Genomic DNA, 21,367 nt, shown 5'->3' on the forward strand with positions numbered 1-21,367 from the left:
TTACAAGTTTGACAAAGTTAGTTTTTTTTACAATTAGGAAAAATATACACCATTGTAAAGATAGGGGATTTCATAGCATTGCGCATGTCAGATAGAGGTGTGTGCTAGGTGAACTCAGAATGGCTTCACTTGCGAGTACAAATATGGCTGACTGATCCTCTCGTTTAGAAATTTCATTTCGTGAGCAGGAGAAATTGGCCTTATTTGACTGGTACACGGGGGCTGCTTGGTGTTTTGGAACTGAGAGGGGGCACCATGTAGTATTATTGGACCTGGCATCACTCCCCCCCTCTCCTCCTCCTGCTGTCATCCGCTTCCCCCTCTCCTCCCACTGTCATCCGCTCCCCCTCTCCTCCTCCCGCTGTCTTCCGCTCCCTCTCTCCTACTCCCGCTGTCATCCGCTTCCACTTCCGCTGTCATCCGCTTCCCTGGTGTGTCCCCAAAAGGACTGGCAGTTCCCTCTCTTAGCCGGAGCTGCAGTGTCCATGAGCAGCTGAAGCATAAGCTAAGGGAGCTGCCTTTTCTTCTGAGGAGCGGCCTGCGGTGAACGAGTTCTGTCTATGGACCCTCGCTGTAAGAGACTGAGGAGACGGCGACTGCAACGGCCAACAATAGCCCAGTAAGTGACACCTATTCCCATCAAGCGACACATGGGTGCGCTCTCCAAACACCTGACAACTGCAGTCTGACTGTACTAGAAGCAACATGTCTGTGCATTCAGTTCATGTACACTAGCAGCAACATGCCTGTGCACTCAGCTCATGTACACGAGGGGCAACATCTCAGGGCACCCGGTTGGTTTACACTATAAACAGCATTCAAATGCATCCATTTCTTGCCTTTGCCCCCATTTTATTTCTACTATGAGCGACATGCGAGATTACCTACATGCTAGTGTACTCTGGATTATGCCCACAGTGAACACCATGCCATTGCTTCCAGTGGTTTACACAATAAACATAATACACCGCTATGTCCAATTCACTTAAAAAAACATGTCAATGTACTTACTTTAGCATTGTGCCAGTGTAGTTCATTTATTTACCATACAAATTGGCACTGCTCACTTTTCATCTACGTTGAAATGCGGTGTGTCATTCATTTAGATTAGCAATAATCCAGGGTATCAGTTCACTGACACAAGCAATGTGCACGATTCATTACATACACTAGCAGTATGACACTACAACCAATTTAGTTTAACTAGCGATGTGCCATCATGCCTTGTTCTCTTATAGTAGCAGTGTGCCACTCTGCCAAATTCACTTACACTGACATTGTGTCTCTGGGACCAATCCATTACCCACAGGTGCCAGTGTTTCCAACCCATTACTCTTCAAATATACCTTGCTACAGAATCTGTATAAATTTGTCACTACACATACACCATTGACTTTCCACAATTTCTTATGTCATTTCCCCAAACCATTCACTGATAAATGGCCACAGATAGATCTACTTTTTTTTTTGTCTCGCACATAATTACTATATTGTCCTATACTAATTGCACAATACTAAACAACCACTGCCTTCCAGAACATAGATACATACATGCTGCACCTCACCACTGCCTTCCAAAACATACATACATGCTGCACACCACCACTGCCTCACACAACATACATACATACATACATACATGCTGCACGCCACAACATACATACATACATACATGCTGCACCCCACCACTGCCTCCCACAACATACATACATACATGCTGCACACCATCACTACCTCCAACAACATACATACATACATGCTGCACCCCACCACTGCCTCCCACAACATACATACATGTTGCACCCTACCACTGCCACCCACAACATACATACTGCATGCCTCCCCTGCCTGCTAGAGCATAAATATATGCTGCACTACATCACTGCCTGCCAGCTCATACATACATGCTGCACCATACCACAGCCCGCCAGCTCATACATACATACATACTGCTCCCCACCACTGCCTGGCAGCTCATACATACATACATACATGCTGCACCCCATCATTGCCTGCCAGAACATACATGCTGCACCCCACCTCTGCCTGCCAGAACATACATGCTGCACCCCATCCCTGGCTGTCAGAACAAACATACATGCATGCCGCACCCCATCTCTGCCTGCCAGAACATACATACATATATTTTGCACCCCACCACTGCCTGCCAGAACATACATGCTGCACCCCATCACTGCCTGTCAGAACAAACATACATGCATGCCGCACCCCATCTCTGCCTGCCAGAACATACATACATATATTTTGCACCCCACCACTGCCTACCAGAACATAGATACTGCACCCCACAACTGCCTGCTGGATCATACACGCTGCACCCCATCACTGCCTGTCAGAACAAACATACATGCATGTTGCATTCCATCACTGCCTGCTAGAATATACATATGTCACAGACTTACCTGTCATCGCCGCTCCAGTTGGAAGCCGAACTTCCGGTTTTCGGCGGTCACATGACCATAACCCGGAGGCAGGGAATTTAAATCCCTGTCCGTATAAAAACATCCACTCTGACATTCGGTGATTGTCAGAGCATCCTCCTTTGTTCCTGGCTCCTGTTCCCTGTGGAATCCTGCTTCCTTGACCCCTGCTGTTTCCTGTGTATTGACCTCTGCCTGTGTAACCATTCTACATCTCCAGTCCCAGTGTACTGACCCGTATTGCTGACTCCTCTTCTGTTCTGGTGACCCGTGTACCAACCCGGTCTGATTGACTCCGAGCTTGCCTTCTGATTCTGCCTCCATTGTCTTCCTGTGTACCGAACCGGCCCGTCCAACTATGCTACTCCTGCTCCTACTTCGCTGCACTACATCTAAGGGCGAACCTGAGGACCCTGACTTGCGACTCCTGGCAGCAAAGCCCATTCCGCCTTGCGGCAGTTCTTGGTTAACACCGGGGAGATCGTTAGACTCCGCACCTCATGTAAGTCAGCACTATTTATATTGTAGTAATATCCAGTAAATCTGTTACAATATACACACATACATACTGCACCACTCATTGTAACACAGGCCTGGAAAACCCATGGTTCTCCAGGTGCTTTGTCAGCAGATATCCAGCCGATAGGTGGCAGGGTAGGCTGAGTCCTGTAGATTCACAACACCTGGAGAGCCACGGGTTAGCCGAGTGTAGCACATAAGATATGGTTATGGGCCTACAGGCTAGAATGTCAGAGAAAAGCTTGTGGGCATATGGGGATGGCACATGGCAGAAACTTTGTTGGGTATATTTTACTAACATGTAAAGAAAAACTGGTAAGAATGGGGTGGCATGTGAAAGAGACTGGTACATAGAAAGCGAGGTGTTAAAAAAAGCTTGTTCCGCTCCCCCCCCCACTCGTTGGTGGGGGGAAGCGGAAAAGTAAAAGAAAAAAAAGAACACTCACGTGACCGTAGTGCTCACCAACTTCTCTCTGCTCCGTTCGCACTAAATGTTGGGCGTGACATCATGCCCGACATTCAGTGAGGAGAGCCGCAGAGGGGAGTCGGGAAGAAGACAGAAGAATAAAGAGGAGAAGAAAGAAGCCGATAGAAAAGGTAAGTGAAGGAATGGAAGCAAGGTGAGCATGGCAGAGAGTGAAAAGGTGGAGCACGACAGAGTAAAAGGGGGGAGCACGACAGAGTGAAAGGGAGGCCAAAGCAGCACTGCAGAGTGTGAAAGGGGGCCAAAGCAGCACGGCACAGGGTGATGAAGGGGGGCCTGGAGAAGGGGGGGCAAAAGCAGCATGGAGGGCGCAGTGTGATCATAAGGAGGCACAGCATGGTGATGAATGGGCATTGTAATGTGTGTGTGATGGCACAGCGGTATGCCATCATATCCTGCAGTTAGCTGCAGATTCAGCACTATCATTAGCTTTATCGTAGTTTAGGGCCTGGGTGTCTTAGAAAGAGACAGCAAAGCAACATGATTAAGGATTTTTTAGTTCTACTTTTTTATGAAGTTGCTTAACTGTCTGTTTCTAAGACACCAGGCCCTAAACTACGATAAAGCTAAACTAATAAAATGTAATAGTACCACATGTGTGTATTCCAGTGAACACACACAAATCTGTGAATTAGCAGCTCCACCATTTTGAGTGACAGCAAACTCACTCCATGATAGTGCTGAATCTGCAGCTAACTGCAGGATATGATGGCATACCATGTCTGTATTGCGCAAGGAACACGTCCATTAAGGCTTTTGCTTTAATCATCGTAATTTAATTGCTTTTTGGAGGTTGATATATATATATATATATAATCACTGATGTGTTTTTTTTTATTTCAAATGGGCATTAATGCCCAGAATCATTCAACATTGCTTCCAAAAGTGGTTAATCACTCATTCCATTATCCCAGATACTCAACTTGAAGTTCATGTGAAGCAATTAAATAGCTGCATTTTGTGATTGAATGAGATCATTACACTAAACAACCATTTGATTTAAAAAAGCTAAATTATTGTGCAGAGGATCACTTAGGAAATAATGAGTTACATTACATTTTGTAATGAGAACTCTTAATTGCAAATAGTGTAGTAGTTTATTCTGTACTTAATACCCATAGAAAAAACAAAAATGAACTACCGAACTCATGGGGGATCCACCAAGTCTAATGTTTTCATTTGTCAACCTCAAGAGTCGTAAAAATGTAGGGTCTTCATAATCCATGCGATGTCCAAGTACAATAGTCACAATTATGTTTCCAACTGCAGCATTCAGAACCACAGAATTATCAAATGGTTGTCCTGTAAATCAATAATAAGAAATGACCATAGCAATAAACTGCATTTTCTTGGTAAATGAAATAATTGAAATTACATATTAGCATTACCAGAGCAATTTCTGCCTTGAGGCTGTATAATTATATTGCCTTATACAGTGCATGTGAATGGACTTGGAGAAGAAACAAAAGGCTCTCTTATAAGAGCCCATTGTCACATGTAGAGAGTGTTCTTAAGTGGGCCATCAACTGTATCTTGCTGACCACTGCCATTTATCCGAACATTGTCTGACTACCTCCCAGAAGATCATTGTCACTCAAGCCCCCCTGTGTTTTATTCAGTGATTGGTCAGCTGTTATTGAGGTACCAAGAGTTGGGTTAAAACCCAGATCTTACTGGGGGCCTCAGTGATGGTCTGATAAATTGAGTAGTGGCACCCTAAATTGTGGAGTATCAATGATAGGAAAGTTCCTGTTGGTAGACTGTCAGATATGGGGGAAATTATTAAAAGCATATCCATGAACTCTCCTTTGTATTATGGAAGCAGTACTGAATAGATAAGCTTGAATTTGGTTACTCATATCTACAGATTGAAAAATTGTGATTTTCAAATACACAAACTTTAAATAGGCTAAATATTATTAGCTAAATACAACCAAGGGTCGAGCATGTTCCAGCTTAGTCGAGCTTAGATGGCTACATTGTATATTATTTTCAATAGTTTTCCACGCAAACATAGACCTCAATTTCCACTGTTCGAGTCATAAGTTAAAAATACTACAAAATGTAGCCATTTCAGTTTAAACAGGCAGCATCCTAAAGTTTATTTTCTTTTGGGTAAAGGTGTATCTAAGTTTAGGTAAAAGATGAGATGTGCATAAGAATAAGAAGATTAATGTTGATAGGTCTGGCATAGTTTGAGGTATTTGAGTTTCACACACATTGAATGTCACAGTCTACAGTAGGTAGATGGTTTTGATTTTATTAACATTGGGAAGACCATATAGTAAGGAGCAAGGCACACTAGCACTATTAGATGCAGGGGTAGATTTACTAAAAGGTAGTTTGCTTAAGCCACCAGATTTACTAATGGTCAAAGCACCTGTAAAACATCTAAAAAAATCAGTTTAACAAAGCACCACTTTACAAGTTGCCATCCCGATTTTTAACACGCTTAAAATACAGTCAAATTTACTAAGCTGCTGCTTGATAAACATCCGGAAAAACCACTAGCAAAACAGTCAAAATAAGAGAGGTGGTTGTGAGAGGTGATTTTGCTCTAACCACATGCGGTTTATATTTTGACGGCAATATGAAAATATAATTATATTAAGGAGCAATACTATTTAATTGCTAATGGTGGAAATAATTATTTATGAGGCACATATGTGTAAGAGTATAAAACAATGAATAGTTGTTAAAGTTACAAATATATGTGTGAAATACCTTAAAAAGCTATTACTACAGATACGAGAACTACACCCTTGACACAAGAGGGAAGAAAATAATTGTTTTTCATGGACCAGAGACAATAGCAAGTTGCAAGACTTAAAAACAACGGCCTGAAAGATATTTTCCCAGCACTGGACAAAGGATGTTGCCTTATGGGTACTTACTGCTGCAAAGAAATATTGTTAAACTAAAAGATATTTCATTATATGTACTTTGTTGTTAACCAGTTAATGCTCGAGCTTTGGTATAAATAAAGGAGCAATCTGAGAAGTCTCTCAGAGCTGATTCTAAAACTACAACAACTTGTTTGTGTTTCACTGCCTTCTCTCCAGTTGACTTTATTATGCTAAAAGGAAATCAGGTTATCAGAGATCGATAATAGGGGCACTAAGCCTCGGTACCCCGACACATGTAGCACTCATATTGCTCTCCTAGTAAAATAATATATTAATATTGTCCCTTAATATAATTAAAACTAAAATTTGCTCCATAAGTTAATTTTAAATTCATTTTGCCCCTTAATCAATAAATAATGAGAGTCCCATAATTCATAAGCCAATGGTGCCTACTATTGTGTTCTAAATGGCAAGATAGCTTTATTTCTGGCGGTTTTGACTAAACCAGTGGCGCCGATGATGTGTGGTGGTTTAAAATCGCCACCAAACCCGATTTTTAGTAAATTTGTCCCCAGTGTTATTTGAATCTAATAGCAATTTATATGTAAATTCTGATCTGGACCTCCCCTTATATCATATTGCCCCCTTACAATTTAGGTAATTGTAAACACAAGCTTCTGAAAGCAAAATTGCTTTGAAATAATTAAGTCTCATCAACATTATGATGCCCTGTAAACATTGCCTTGTACATACAATTTGCAAGACCGTACCGTTGAATGATTGAAACTTTTGAGCTACATGATCACATTCTTCTAGTATTCTGTCTTCTATCGTACACTTTCCCATGCCAAAGTCACGTAAAGTCATAATAGTAAATCGTCTCATGGCTTTCCAATTATCTCCATGGGAAAAAATAAGACCTGGATTTAGAAAATATAAGGTGTTAATGTATATAGCAATATAATACAGACCTTCTTTCTATGCATCACATGAATTATTTTTGCACAAGTCTGTATTAAAGGTTACCACTTTTTGAAATCATTGTAATGTCTTGTGCACACAGCCATTTTTTTTATCCATGTCTCCTTCATTCTAGACTTTAACAAGAAAATGGAAGGAAGACAAATGCTCCAACAGAGATTGCTATAAAGTAACAGACTGATCATGGACATGGTTTGTTTATTATCATAAATATTGATTAAATTCAATGTATGGGTTAAGCTCTTCTCCTGTGCTTTTACAAACTTATGAAGTTCATTATAACACCTTATATGAATCTCCCACAGCCTTAAAATCTTTAAAAACTTCAAACTCATTTTTTGAGTATTCTCTACTCCAACTTATGCTACTTCAATAGATATAACTTCACAACTCTCCCAATCTCCACTCTGAGCGAGACAGACAAGTACACTTGAATCATTCAGCTATTGCTATTCCAACAGTAATTAAGCTAATCTTGAGCCAACTCTAATTATACCATGCATTGAAGAAGATAGCTTGTATCAACTGTTGGTTCAAATGTTAAAATACTACATCAATACTCCATCATATTGTGCTATTTTTCTGTCTTCATGCTGGAATTTAGACTATGAGAGATCTCAGAAACAAGTTTTAGTGATCTGTTACAGATATTTGCCTACTCCCAAATACTTGCTTGTAGACACTAAGAAGAAACATTGATTGATTTAGTTTTCAATGAGGGTCATTAATATACCACAATGGGTTTATATGCTAACATTCATTTAGAGCTGTTTCCCTATGTCCCAGGCAATCAGAGGAAAGTCACTCTGATTGGCTATTTGAGGTCAGGCCTCTTTTCATTTGTTTACATTGTGGCTTCACCAGGAACAAATTCTAGTCATCCAATGAGGGATTTTTTCCCCTATGGGATTAATACAGGACTGAAGAAAGTAGATTCACTATGGGTTTCAGAATACAAAAAGGTAAAATGAGAGATTTGGGAAAATATATTTATTTTAAGTAAAGGATTACTCTGTGTCTGTATGTTTCTTTACTATTAGATAGGTTTGTGAAAATACTTGTTCCCACAGGCCCTGGCTGTGAGGGCATGCTTATGCTTATAGTTCTATAAGTGCCAGCATGATCTGGAATTAATGGGCATTCTGGCCCGTATGGTTCCACAAACATCGGAATGTCTGAGCTTTGAATAGCTGCCATTGCATGCTGGGACTAGTAGTTCACAGTCGCCCGGAAGTGGTCCAGTGCTATTCAGCATGGGGGTGACTTACTACGGGGAAATGAGCATTTTATTTTCCTAGAGAAATCTGCCCCTTACTGAACTGACTGGGGCTGGTGCACATTATGACTGGGTGGTCCTATGCTGTGGGGCTTCCTGTTATTATAAAGACCATCCAGGTCTGGTATGTCACCAGCCCAGCCTGCCATAACCTGGTGCTTGTTGCTGCTTTGCAGGAATGCACTACAGTATTTGTCGCTATGGATCATTGGTAACCAGACCAGGCTATAAGCAGCACTTGCTACTCTTTTAGGGGGGGCACAATTTTATCTTACTTGATTTCTTCATCTTTTTTTTACAACAGTAAAGATATGAACTGAAGATCATTATCATCAGCTCATATCTTTACACCAGGCCAAAGGAAACACAAAAGTTAGGACTCATAAGAGACATAATTAGAGATGTGGTCAACTTCAAATAGGCCACATCTCCATGGGGCGTGCTACATTTACGTATGCATTTCTTTATTGAACAGAATTTGCTCTTGAATGTCCCTGATGTGCCTCTCTGAGTATATTGGCTGCAAGTCATACTTCTAAATGTGGCATCTTTTTACTGCGCATGTGCAGTGCAGCAAAGCACCTTTTTGCACCACTGAGTTGGATTTACGTCCAACTCTAAATAAGGCCATAACTATCTATATTGTTGCCCATTTAATATTGTTGTGACAAGTGGTTGAAGTGGAAATATAGATGTGGTGGTAGGGAAAATATATGTGAATTGAATTTGATAGTGCTACCATGAAGGCAGTAGGAGAAGTTGTGGTATAGCATACCACCATATACCAGCCCATTTTAACCACTGACCCACATTTTCTGTAATCAACTGTAACATTCAAGCAATCTTACCCATTCCTTTGTTCATGTTTTCAAATACTGGAACCTTTGCCCTTTCACCAAACTCTTCAGCATGGTTTACCAGAGCGTTTTTCACCGTCTCATAACCAGTCAACACCACCATTTTCTTCATTCCCATTTGTATGCTGAATACAGAGCCATATGTTTTTGAAAGCTGTAACATCCAAAAATAAACATTCTAACATAACTTTAAAACATATGGTTTTGATTTTTCTTAATGCTGTATATCAGGTCAAAATCTACTATCTTCTGGCTGGACATAGATCCGCACACTGTCATATTTACAGCAAATTTTAGCAAGATGCATGTGTGTAATTTATATATAGCTCTATCCCTCCTTCCTCTCACCACAAGGATTTGTGTTGACAGATGTCTGGCATCCACCTACAGGTGTAATATGACTTCAAACAATCAAGCAAAATGAAAACTAAAATGTACATCTTTGTTTCTGGGCCTTCTTATTGCATAAGACCCATGTATAAAGTACACATATTTGATATAATTACTTGAAAGAACCCAAGCCCAGACCTGGCCATCCTGTGTCTCTAGAGGGGTTGTGAAACTAAAAATCCCAGCATGCCCACCATCTATTGGCTGGCTATCTACTCTCAAGTCATGCTGGGGTGTGCAGTTTCACAACACCTGGAGAGACACAGGTTTCCAGGCCTGAATTAGCCAGTTTAATCTTGGAATAAAACTCTTGGGTTGTACAGAATATTTAAAATAGGAATCATTCAAAAGTGCTTTTTGTTTTTCTATTTTCTCTAGAGACCTTAAAATAAAATATATGTATATCACAATAATTCCAAATAAGAACATAATCTGTCCCCAAAAAAAATAAATTAATTATTAACTTAGAATAAAAACTAAAGTTTTATTCACAATGAAATTGACCTATGTACAAAGTCATAATTAGTGTTGTCATAAGGAGACATAAAGTAACAAAGTGATTCATCAGCTGTGATACAGTGAGATTCTTACAATAGTTTCCTTTGTCTCTGCTGGTAGCAGGTAACAGGAGCAGCAGAAGGGGTTTGCAGAGGTCAGCTGGAGTGTCAAACTTTCATAGTAATACTATATAAATTAAAAATAATTGTAGACCCAACTGACACTATAAGCATTAGTTACAATGCTGCAAATTTGTGGACTGACAGCAACAATGGAATCATGCATCCATTTGTATGAACTTGTGCTGAAAAACTCAAATGCTTATTAGACATAATGGTTTTGCATGGGAACAAAATGATGCTCTTTCTTCGGGATCTGTGCCGATTGGATTCTATCTTGCTGAAAATGCATCAGCTGCAGTAATAAATCTGGGTGGAGATTTAGGGAATGGTCCCAGTATAGTAGATTACAGAGAATTTGTAACCACATAAAATGACACATTCTCTGGAGATGGTGGAGATCGTTAATGTCCCATCCTTTCAATGTGTTCTTTTTGCACATCCAAACTTTATACAAGCATAATTGTACCAATGTAATAAAAACCTAAAAAAATTACAAATGTGAAACATTAAAGAAAGTCTATCCTAATCAGGGACCCCACATTGCAGGGTATTGTGTCAAAACTCATTTTGTATATAGAAAAGCTGCACATTTTTAAAAAAACATTTAGTTAGCAGCAGTATATCGATAGAAAAAATAGGAAATCTAATTACATAAAGTGGTTTCCATAGACATGGATCCTGCATGATGTGCAAGAACGTAAAAAGAGATGTTGCTAAAATTCAAGAGGTGAAATCCTCTCAACAGTATATATACATATAAAAATGTGAGGTGAGCATATAATAACTATTAAAAAGGATACAATTCACACTCTCTATTAGAACATTGTACATGATTGTAATATTCCATAATTTCGTTTTGTGGTTTAAAGAAAGTTAATGGAGATTGGAGAATTGTTTTGGCACAGCTAGAAGTTTGATTTGATTTTGGATAATTTATGTTCCATGATTTTAAAATTAAGTGTTTCCTTTTGTGAAGTTTATTTATAGAAAGGGAGGAGATTGTTCCACACACTTCTGGTTTGGTTTAATGAATAACCTCAAATATAATTATGTGGGGTAATGGAACTTATATAATATTTATTGTTAGGCATTTTGTATTGTTTGATTTATCAAAGAAACAAAAAGTGGATTTGAAAGAATAGGTGTCTCCTTAATACACACCCTAGAGGTTTAACATGCCCTACGGGTGTTTGAAAATACAAGCTGGAGAGTTAATGATTTACAGCATGTGTGGATTTTAATTTGATTTGTCTGGACTTGTTAAAAAAATTTAAGGAAGCCCATCGGTATCTACCACGGGCGGAACGCGTTGGTTATTACCTTTTCTATTTCTATTCTTTGTACTACCCTTCTGGGAGGGTGGGGATTCCCCTCCACACACTTCTAGGTTCTCATTTGTGGCTGCACATACATCTCGAAGGAAGCGCGGCCCTACCCATTCTTTCTTCTTGTTTAAAAAGGATGTTATCAGAGTTATCCACAATTCTTGATTTGAAATTGAAACAAGTTGGCAGTGGGATTTGACACTCGGAGAGATGAACTCTGTTAACCCAGGATCCATGGAGAAGTTTTGCCAGAGCCCTACAATTTCTACTTACATGGGATTTGAAACTCTACATGATTTTTTTCTCCCCTCCTGGGGTAAGAGTCCATCTACACTAGTGTCGGTGATTTTAAAGTGTGTTTTGATTTTATACTCATATCCAGATTTATTTCTGGTAATAATGAATATGTTTATTTTTTCAACATATAGACTGATTTGTAATAACTGAATAAATGATTACTTTTTCCTTTTAAGTGCATTTCATTCTGGTAACAGAGATTTTAAAGTTTATTTTTGGACTGTTTTAAAAAAGTAATAGGAGGATTATGTTTCTCTTAAAAGTATATGTGACAGGATGGATCACCTATGCCATCCTGTCTGTTGTTGCTGGGAGCCGCCTGGGCTTACTTTGCCACCGTTCCCTTTCATTATCCCAAAAGCGCCCTCTTGCCGCAGTAGGAGGGCATTACAATGCCGACACAACTGTGCTCCTTCTATGGCACTCAGAACCACGTTCCTTCTGGGTCACTGACGCTGCTAGTGTACCTCGTTGCTGGTGTACCCGGGCTGGTAACTCCGGACCTCTTACTATTGATCCGGGTTGCTGTGAATGGATCCCGCCTGGCCTATCACACTTACCAGGGCTGCATGGGTAGCAGGCAGAGTGGTGCTACTGGAAAATCTTGGGTCCAAACCTCAGACACAGCCGGAGAATGGATTAGATTTGGGTCTAATCTGTAGATCACAGGAATACAGTGATATTGAAGATGTTTCCAAACAGGTCTTTGAAACAAGATGGTTTATTTTCTCTCACCCTAGTTGAAGGTACCAGGGTGATCAGATCAGATGAAGTCAGAAGAATGATACATGCTCACACAGCTCATGTTTTATACAGTTCTGACATAGGCTTTTTTTAGAATCAGGGTGTAGCTTTGCTTAGCAAAACATAAATTTACATGCATTGCAAAGCTAACTATATTTACATTTATCTGTGAAATTATAGAAACGATGTGATGGTTTTCAGATGCAAAGAATCAAGGAGCCAATCTCAATTAAAAGTTCCTGCCTTCAATGTTGGACCTTCACACATCAAAAACTAATTAACATGTGGCCTTTCGTCAGACCGTTTGGCATACATATTCACGCAGAACAACAAAAGGACCCACAACAAGCTAGTTTCCCACATCACAATACACCAAAGGCTTTGTAAACACAGTCTCATTGTATCAGATATATACATCAGAAATAGGCATATCCTATCGCAAGGTTAAACAGAAAAACCAACTTTTCTACCCTGGTCTCAGAGATAACGATTTCCTATATCACAATATATAAAACAGATAAGTGTCTATGCAATTATATAAATATGCGCCCTGCGCTATTTCCCTTCAATAATTTGATACCATAAGTTATTTATAATTGATCCAGTCACAGTATATAAGAAAAATAAAACAAATATAGTTTCTAATTCATTATTAATTATAAGATGCAGTGCATATTCAGAAATGTTTAAGTTTAATTTGTTACAAAAAAATATCGGTGATAATATTTTACTATTTTACACAGATTATACTATGATCTATTTTGTTTTTTGATTTTTTTCACACGTGATAAAAAAAATACAAAGAAAGAAGAGTGGTTTAAAACAAGACAAGAGCCTAACAAGATTTTACTCGACTTCGTTTTCAGGGTCGGATTGTGAGACATTAGAAATTATTTATGGAGGCATTAGGATATGTTTATTGAACAATCATCACTTTTTATTTTATTTGTTTTTGTTACAATATTGGTGTTGAGATAAATATTTGTTATTTTCACTTAAAAGCGCTAGTTCACACTATATTGTTATATTTGGTAAGTCTCACTCCATTGTCAAATCTAACGGGCATTACATGAGCTATGGATTTATAGTGGAAATACAGAGGACTGTGTGGGAAGAACAATAACATACGTGCTCATAGCTCTACTTTATCTTGCTGGGCTGTGTCAACAATGCACAGTCTTTCATACAGAACTAACTGGGAACGAATCTGAAATATTCCAATCACAGTCAACTTATAATCAGTCCAATTCTGGCAGAACATGCTGATTTATTTACAATAAAGTCAATGGGCAATATTAATTTATGTCCATTAAAATGGTATACAGTATAATGTATTAGAGTTATTGCTTTTTTAGAGTGGTATATAGCAGCAGCAATTACTTAATTAATAGTGCCACATAATACTTTAAACAAGTAAGTCAGCCTAACTTATATTAAATATAATCAAAGTTATAAAATATTAAAATATATGCACTTTTCAAAAATGTATGTACATGCTCTAATGCAATTTGTCAAACTTTGTCCTTTTAGATTATATTCCTTTACTCATTTTGTATAATGCAAACAGGAATGTGTGCTAAAATGCTAAACAATTTTAAGTAGTATAAGGGAATTTAATCATGCATAAAAGCAGAGGACATTTGATATTAATAGTGTAATATAAGGTATATTTTCAATGCATGTCTTGGATCAAGATACTTCTCTATGAAAACATTTTCTTGTTAATCCAGTTTATGTGGTATAAGGGTTCAAGGCTCATATTATTGAACTTAATCCTGTACTGGGTCCACTAGAGGGGTAGGGGTGTAGACCTCATTTCCCATCCTAGCCTAGTCATGAGTTACCATATTTAAAAGGCTAATTCATGATCTGGGCATCACTATATTAGAGATGGATGTTCAAAAGATACCAGCTGGTTGTACAAAATAAAGTAAATGAAAGTCTAACTATATAAATACAAACTATATAAATACACCCGGGAGCAGTGGGATAGCCCTGCTTGATATACAATTGTGACAGGATGGACGGCCTATGCCACCCTGTGTGTTGTTGCTGGGAACCGGCTTGGCTTACTTTGCCACCGTTCCTTTTCATTATCCCAAATGCGTCCTCTAACAGCAGTAGGATGGGCTTACAAATTCTGGCACCAATGGACTCCTTACCGTCATCCAGTACCGGGTTTCTTCTGGTTAACTGCTGCTGCGAATGTACACCGAGACTTGTGTACTTGGGATGGTACTCCTGACCTCTTCCTATGGCTCAGGGTTGCTGTGGATGGATCCCCCTGACCGATCACACTGACCAGAGCTGCTGGGTAGCAGGCAGAACAGTGGTACCTGAAAGCTGGGTCTAAACCTCAGAAACAGCCGGGAACAAATTAGATTTTGGGGCTAATCTATACGTCACAGGGATAGAGAAGTTTCCAACCAGGGGGTAAATGTATTAACATGCGGGTTCTTCAACACCCGCGGGTTCAGCGTCTTCGGCGATTAAATTTAAAGTGGTGCTGCATTGTAAAGGAAAGTTTCCCTTTACAATGCAGCGCAGCTTTAAATTTAATCGCCGAAGACGCTGAACTCACGGGTGTTGAAAAACCTGCATGTTAATACATTTACCCCCAGGTCTTTGAAGCAAGTGATGTTTAATAACTCACCTGGTTGAAGGTACAAGGGAGCAGGTCAGATGAAAAAAGAAGAACAATTTTCACTACAAGACAGTGTTTTTATTTGTTTTCTTTTCTACAGATTTGGACACAGCATCACAAAGTAAGCCAGCCCCTTAGGTCTGATCTATTTTTAGAATCAGGATGTAATTTGTTTACCAAAAATGGATTTACATGCAATGCAAAGCTAACAGTATTTACACTTATCTGTGATGTCCTAAAACTTGCTGTGATTTAATGCATCTTGTTTTAGATGCAGGCAATCTAGTAGCAAGTCTAATTAAACCTTCCTGTGCCTTCAGGTGCTGAACCCTCATACATCAAAATGACTAATTAACATGGGTCCTTGCTTGAGACAGCTGCAGAATACACATTCCCAAAGAAAGTTACAAAACCCCAAACAAGTCATTCCCCTACTCCAACAAAGGCTTATTGTATCAGATATATACCTCAGAAATAATGCATTTCCTCTAGCAAAGTTAAAACAAACCAATTTCTTCCCCTGGTCTCAGAAATAAACACATCTCCTTTACCAATATACACACAATATCAAAAATAAGTACATTTGCAATTATATAAATAAGCTCCCTGCGTTATTTCCTCTAAAGAAATTTATACCATAAGTTATTTATAAGTGATCCAGTCATAACAATAATAAAAGTGAATCAAACTGTACCCTTAAGAAAACTGTAATCATTTGAGCCACTCAAAATAAATGGGGATAAATGGATCTCAAATTAAAGAAAATATGTTATTCTATTGTATTATTGCCTGAGGAAGCACTGAACTATGGCAAAAGTTGTCTATCACAGGAACGGTTATAAATATCCTTCATGCTCTCAAGGAACCCTCTTTTTACAGTTATTTGAGTCAACTCAAGCAAACACTCTTCCCTTTTCTCAAATTACATATATAATCACATACAAAGAGAACATGTTGAGCCTTACTCTAGGGTAAAAGACTAAACAATAAGCATTTTGCTGCATATTAAACAGTACTTAACTCAGAACTAACTCATGCATGGACAGAACTTGCTTAGTCAGTAGCAGGCAACTTGCCATATTCATTATATGTTACATAATTTAAAAACTATTCTACAAGTAGAGGAACACATGGCTAGCAGTATGCTACCTGACTTAATTCTCACATTACTATAGGTCATACTTGCCAACATTTTTTTTTCTTTTTCCGGGAGATGCCGGCTGGGACGTGGGCGTGCAGGGGGCGGGGCTGCGAAATCGCGTCATTTTGGCCCCGCCCCCGTGACGGAATGACGCAAATCGCGTCATTTTACAGTGGGGGCGGGGCTAAACGCCGCGATTCCGGGTGAGTCGCGGCGTTTAAACTAAATTTTTCCCCCTTCCTATCAGGGAGATTGCCACACTCGTCCGGGAGACTCTCGCAAAATCCGGGAGAGTTGGCAAGTATGCTATAGGTGTATTTTTGCCTTGCACTAGTTGGAGTCTCCACATTTCAGTTATATATTCCATCAGGAAACTTAATTGGGATATCACAGTAAAGGGAGATTCTTTTTTCCTGTGTACAGAAAGGGATTAAATTAGCACAATATGCGTTCTATCTCTTTGCCATATATCTTAAAAATATAGTTAACGTCTGACAGGATGAATTTCCAAGTTTCTGGAGAACTAGATTGGTGAGAAATGTGTTAACATAAACCGATTCACAGTGAAAGAGTGAACGTTTGTGGTTGGTAATGGAAATGTTAGTCCACTTGTGCACTCTGCTATTATTTCAAACACCTGTCATATTCTGCAGTGTGAACTTTTGCCCTTGAACCACGTTCAAGCTTCTAAAAATAATTAATATTTATACTTCATCCTTTAATTTGGGATTAAGTATTTCTTGTTGTTCAGAAAGGCAAATATATAACAGAACCAGTATACACTGCTATTCTTAATTAATATAATGTTGATCAGTGAAGTTGCTACAAGTAAAGCAAACTTTTGAGGTGCAGATATCAAATCAAGTCAGAGCTAATTCTTATTTACTTCATTTGCATAAGTGTAATACAGGGGATGGATGGCAGACTTTAGCCCGGGGAGCAGGCACATAGCGGCGGCCCATATAAATATATATATATATATATATATATATATATATATATATATATTTTATATATATATATATATATATATATATATATACATACATACACATGAACAGAGGGAAAGTCCAGTGTGTCTAGGCAGGGGCAATTCAGGACTAATCCAAAAAAAAAATTCCACAATAAGCCTTCAACATACACTTTTTCAGTCTAGACAAATTGTTTTTCCAAATTAACATTGATTCCGCACGTTAATACTAGCACTGATATTGCAAATTAACACTAGTACTGATATTGCAAATTAAAACTAGCACTGATACCGCAAATTAAAACTTGCACTGATACCGCACATCAAAATAGCATTGATAACGCACATTAAAGCTAGCAATGATAAAGCAAATTTAAAATATGATCAATACAAAAAACAAACAACAAAAAACATTAATACTATGACACCAGGTTTTGATTATATTACACACAGCAAATGTTATAGGATCCTCTATTTTATTAATCAGTAATTAAAGTAATTACTGAAGCCTGCCCTTATATTAAAGCTTGATGTAGATTTCATATATATATATATATATATATATATATATATATATATATATATATGCATACATACACACACGTATTTAAATAAAGAATATATATATATCCTATATTTTTATATATAATTAGCTGAACGCCCAGTGTTACTGAGACTCACCGTTCAGCCGCATGGCGCCAGTGACGATTTCCACTGTCTGGCTTTGCCTGTGAGGAGCTCCGGCAGCAGCTCCATTTCGCCAGTGATAGGCTATACAGCTGTCGCGTTGTGCTGCACAGTGGGTTTAGCATGTTTATATGTTATTGCCTGTTCGTCCATGGAGGTGGGAAGAGGGTTTAGCAATAGATTATATAATAATTATCTATTACAGTACTGAACCTAGGGGTTGATTTAAAAAAAAAGCCATTTTGCTTTAAAAACTGATGCTTTTGCCAGAAAAATGGCTTGGTTTTGCTCTGTAAAATACTAATAGGGTTATCACTGGAGATAGCCCCTGTTGGGGGAATCTATTTATCAAGCACTATTAATGGATCATCATACAAATAGCACTACATTATTTGTATGATTATCCATTCGCCCACATACACAAAAAAAGCTATTTTTTAACAATAAAATTTAAAAAGATAATATTAAAATTTCTCTCTCTCTCTTTCTCTCTCTTTTTTTCTTTCCTCTTCAATAATGGCGGCAGGAGTGGGTGTTTGTCCTGCCCTGCCTAAATGGGAGTCTCCTACTGTATTGGAAGCTCCCATTGTATTGGTGGGCAAGTAACCAGTATATAAAGAAAATATATATAAATTTATATTTATTATTTTTTTATTTATACCAGATTTATTTATTTTAATTATATATGTATATATTTATAAATATATTTATTTATATATTTATTAATTTTTACCTACTTAATGGGAGCCTCCTAGTGAGATTGAGGCTCCCATATATATGACTGATGGGGGCTGCCCAATCATAATCAGAGGGCCGTCCGCATATACAGAATACTATCCAGTGCACAAGCGGCCACATCACATGACACTCGATGTGGCTGCGTCATTGAATGAATCGAGTGTCATGTGATGCGGCCGCCAGTGCACTGAATAGTATTATTGTATATGCAGATGGCACCGCTTTCACCACAAGCGACGGCCCAAAGGAGGTACTAGACCAAGATGCCCCCCTACCCCCGGCCCAGTCCGCCCCTGAGTGGAAAATACATATATCCAATTGGTGACAACTGGTGAAAAAGGCAAAAAGCTAATTAAATATTGCAACAATGACTAAATATCACTATTTTTTCTTTTGTAAAACATGAGTAATAACTATTGACTAACAATCCTTTTTAATCTTATTACATAATTTTTTTAAACTAGCTCCAATTAAATTATATAAAGGGATCTTCATATATAAGTGTGTGTTTCACTTTGTGCTTTATTTGGTTACCTTATGTATACATAAGAGCACACCTAGTTTCTGCTTTTGGCAAGTGTATTTGTTCAACCGCTCTGCACTAATATTTGTGGAAGTGCAGTTCAAGAAAAATTAATAAAAAAGTAACTTCAAAATTTTACCTAGTATCACTTTTGTACCACATCTTTAATTTATTAAGTATCTACTTGGCTGCTGGGGAAATTTCACCCAACCTTGGTCCCTGTATAATTCCCATCCATGTTGTACTTGTACAATCACTCCAACCAAATCCACAGCTGAACACTACCCTCCTTCTCCTTTTCCTGTGCTGTCTGTTACATCAGTTCTGTTTGTGACATACTTAAATGCATCCAAGATTTATTCATTTAAAAATCCCTCAACATTCTTGTCTTTATAAATGTGGCTAACCTCCTCTGATACTACATTCTCTGCTGCTCTCAACTATGGGGGATTCTCCTTCGGCCAGACTGCCAGACACAGAGAAAGACTAGTGGAAGAGTAAGCATCCTACTTTCTCCCCACTGCACCATTCAAGTCATACCCAAGGTGCCTTTTCTTTCCTCCTCTTCAGGGGTGGATTGGGCCTAGACCTTACCGGGAATTCCCCCTGTAGGCCGGTGGCAAATGAGACCGCTGCAGGCCACCTGATTCTTCTAAATCTTATTTATTTAAAGTTCATTTAAAAAAGGAAGAAATGATCCGCAGACAAATAAAGTAAATTTTTCTCTCCTCCAGATGGTGTGGGTTCTGCTCTGGGGGGGCAGATAGAGTGGGGCCCAGTCTCATGCAAGCAGGATGTCACATGGAATAAGCACCAGGTGCCAGGTGCTGGCCCATGTGTGTGCGTGATGCAGTGGAGACTCCAATGCAGCATGGCTTAAAGATAAGTGTGAGAGAAACAAGGGTGAGCTGCTCTACCACTATACTATGTGAGAGAAACGGGGGGGAGGGGCTGGTCTACCAATATACTATGCTTTGTGGGGCTGCTATACTACTATACTATGTGAGAGAAATGGATGGAGGGGGAGCTCTACTACTATAATATGTGAGAGAAACAGGGAGGGGCTGCTCTACCACTATACTATACTCTGTGAGAGAAACTGGGGGGCTGGCTGCTCTACCACTGCGCTACACTATGTGGGGGGCTGCTCCACTATTGTACTATGTGAGAGAAAAGGGGGCTACTCTATCACTATACTACTGTACTATAATATGTGAGGGGGCCTCTCCACTACTATACTATGTTAGAGACGGAGGGGCTGCTTTACTACTATACTATGTGAGAGGGGGTGGGGGCTGCTATACTATGTGTTGGACAGGGGGCTGCTATACTATATGAGGGAAGTGGGGCTGCTATGTTACTATAATGTGTGAAGGAAGTGAGTGGAGGGGTCTTAATATAATGTGGGTGTGAGGTAAGGTATTCATTTGATGGTGGAGTATAGGTGGGGTCTAGTTATTTAATGGGTGATTTTTTTATTTGTGGGGTGATGGTGGGGCAATTTAATTGAATAGTGGGGTTATTAATTTAAGATGGGGGGATGGGACCTTTAACTAATCTTTGGCTGGTATGAGAGCTATTAAATGAATGTGGGGATGTTTGGGGAGAATGAGGTCTTTTTATTAAACATGAATGATTTAATGGCAGAAATAGTTGCAGGAAATAGATATATTTATTAAATGTAAATGCTATTAATTTATTGCTGGGGGTCTCTACTGTAACTGTATTTTAGGTGGGAGGTAGGTTCTTTTAATGTAGAGGTGGACTGTTGGTCGGAGTTAATTATTTAATGGTGAGTGCTATTAATTTATTTGTTTTCTGATGCTGTTGCTATTAATTTAAGGAGAGGTGATGGGAACTTTAATTTAGCGTTGGGGTGGTTTG

At 38.9% G+C, this 21,367-nt stretch overlaps 1 protein-coding gene across 1 annotated transcript in view; it reads right to left on the reverse strand.

Moving 5' to 3' along the window:
- Window positions 1-21,367, reverse strand: part of LOC142143092 (uncharacterized) — an 86,578-nt gene that overhangs the window by 60,324 nt on the left and 4,887 nt on the right. The window contains exons 2-4 of the mRNA XM_075200806.1: window positions 9,396-9,558; window positions 7,061-7,210; window positions 4,586-4,746 (exon numbers count right to left, since the gene is read on the reverse strand). Of these exons, the coding sequence (XP_075056907.1) occupies window positions 4,586-4,746; window positions 7,061-7,210; window positions 9,396-9,558 (474 nt within the window). The remainder of the gene's footprint in view (window positions 1-4,585; window positions 4,747-7,060; window positions 7,211-9,395; window positions 9,559-21,367) is intronic.

This window comes from Mixophyes fleayi, chromosome 3, assembly GCF_038048845.1.
Source record: "Mixophyes fleayi isolate aMixFle1 chromosome 3, aMixFle1.hap1, whole genome shotgun sequence".
In the NCBI taxonomy this organism is placed as follows: Eukaryota; Metazoa; Chordata; class Amphibia; order Anura; family Limnodynastidae; genus Mixophyes; species Mixophyes fleayi.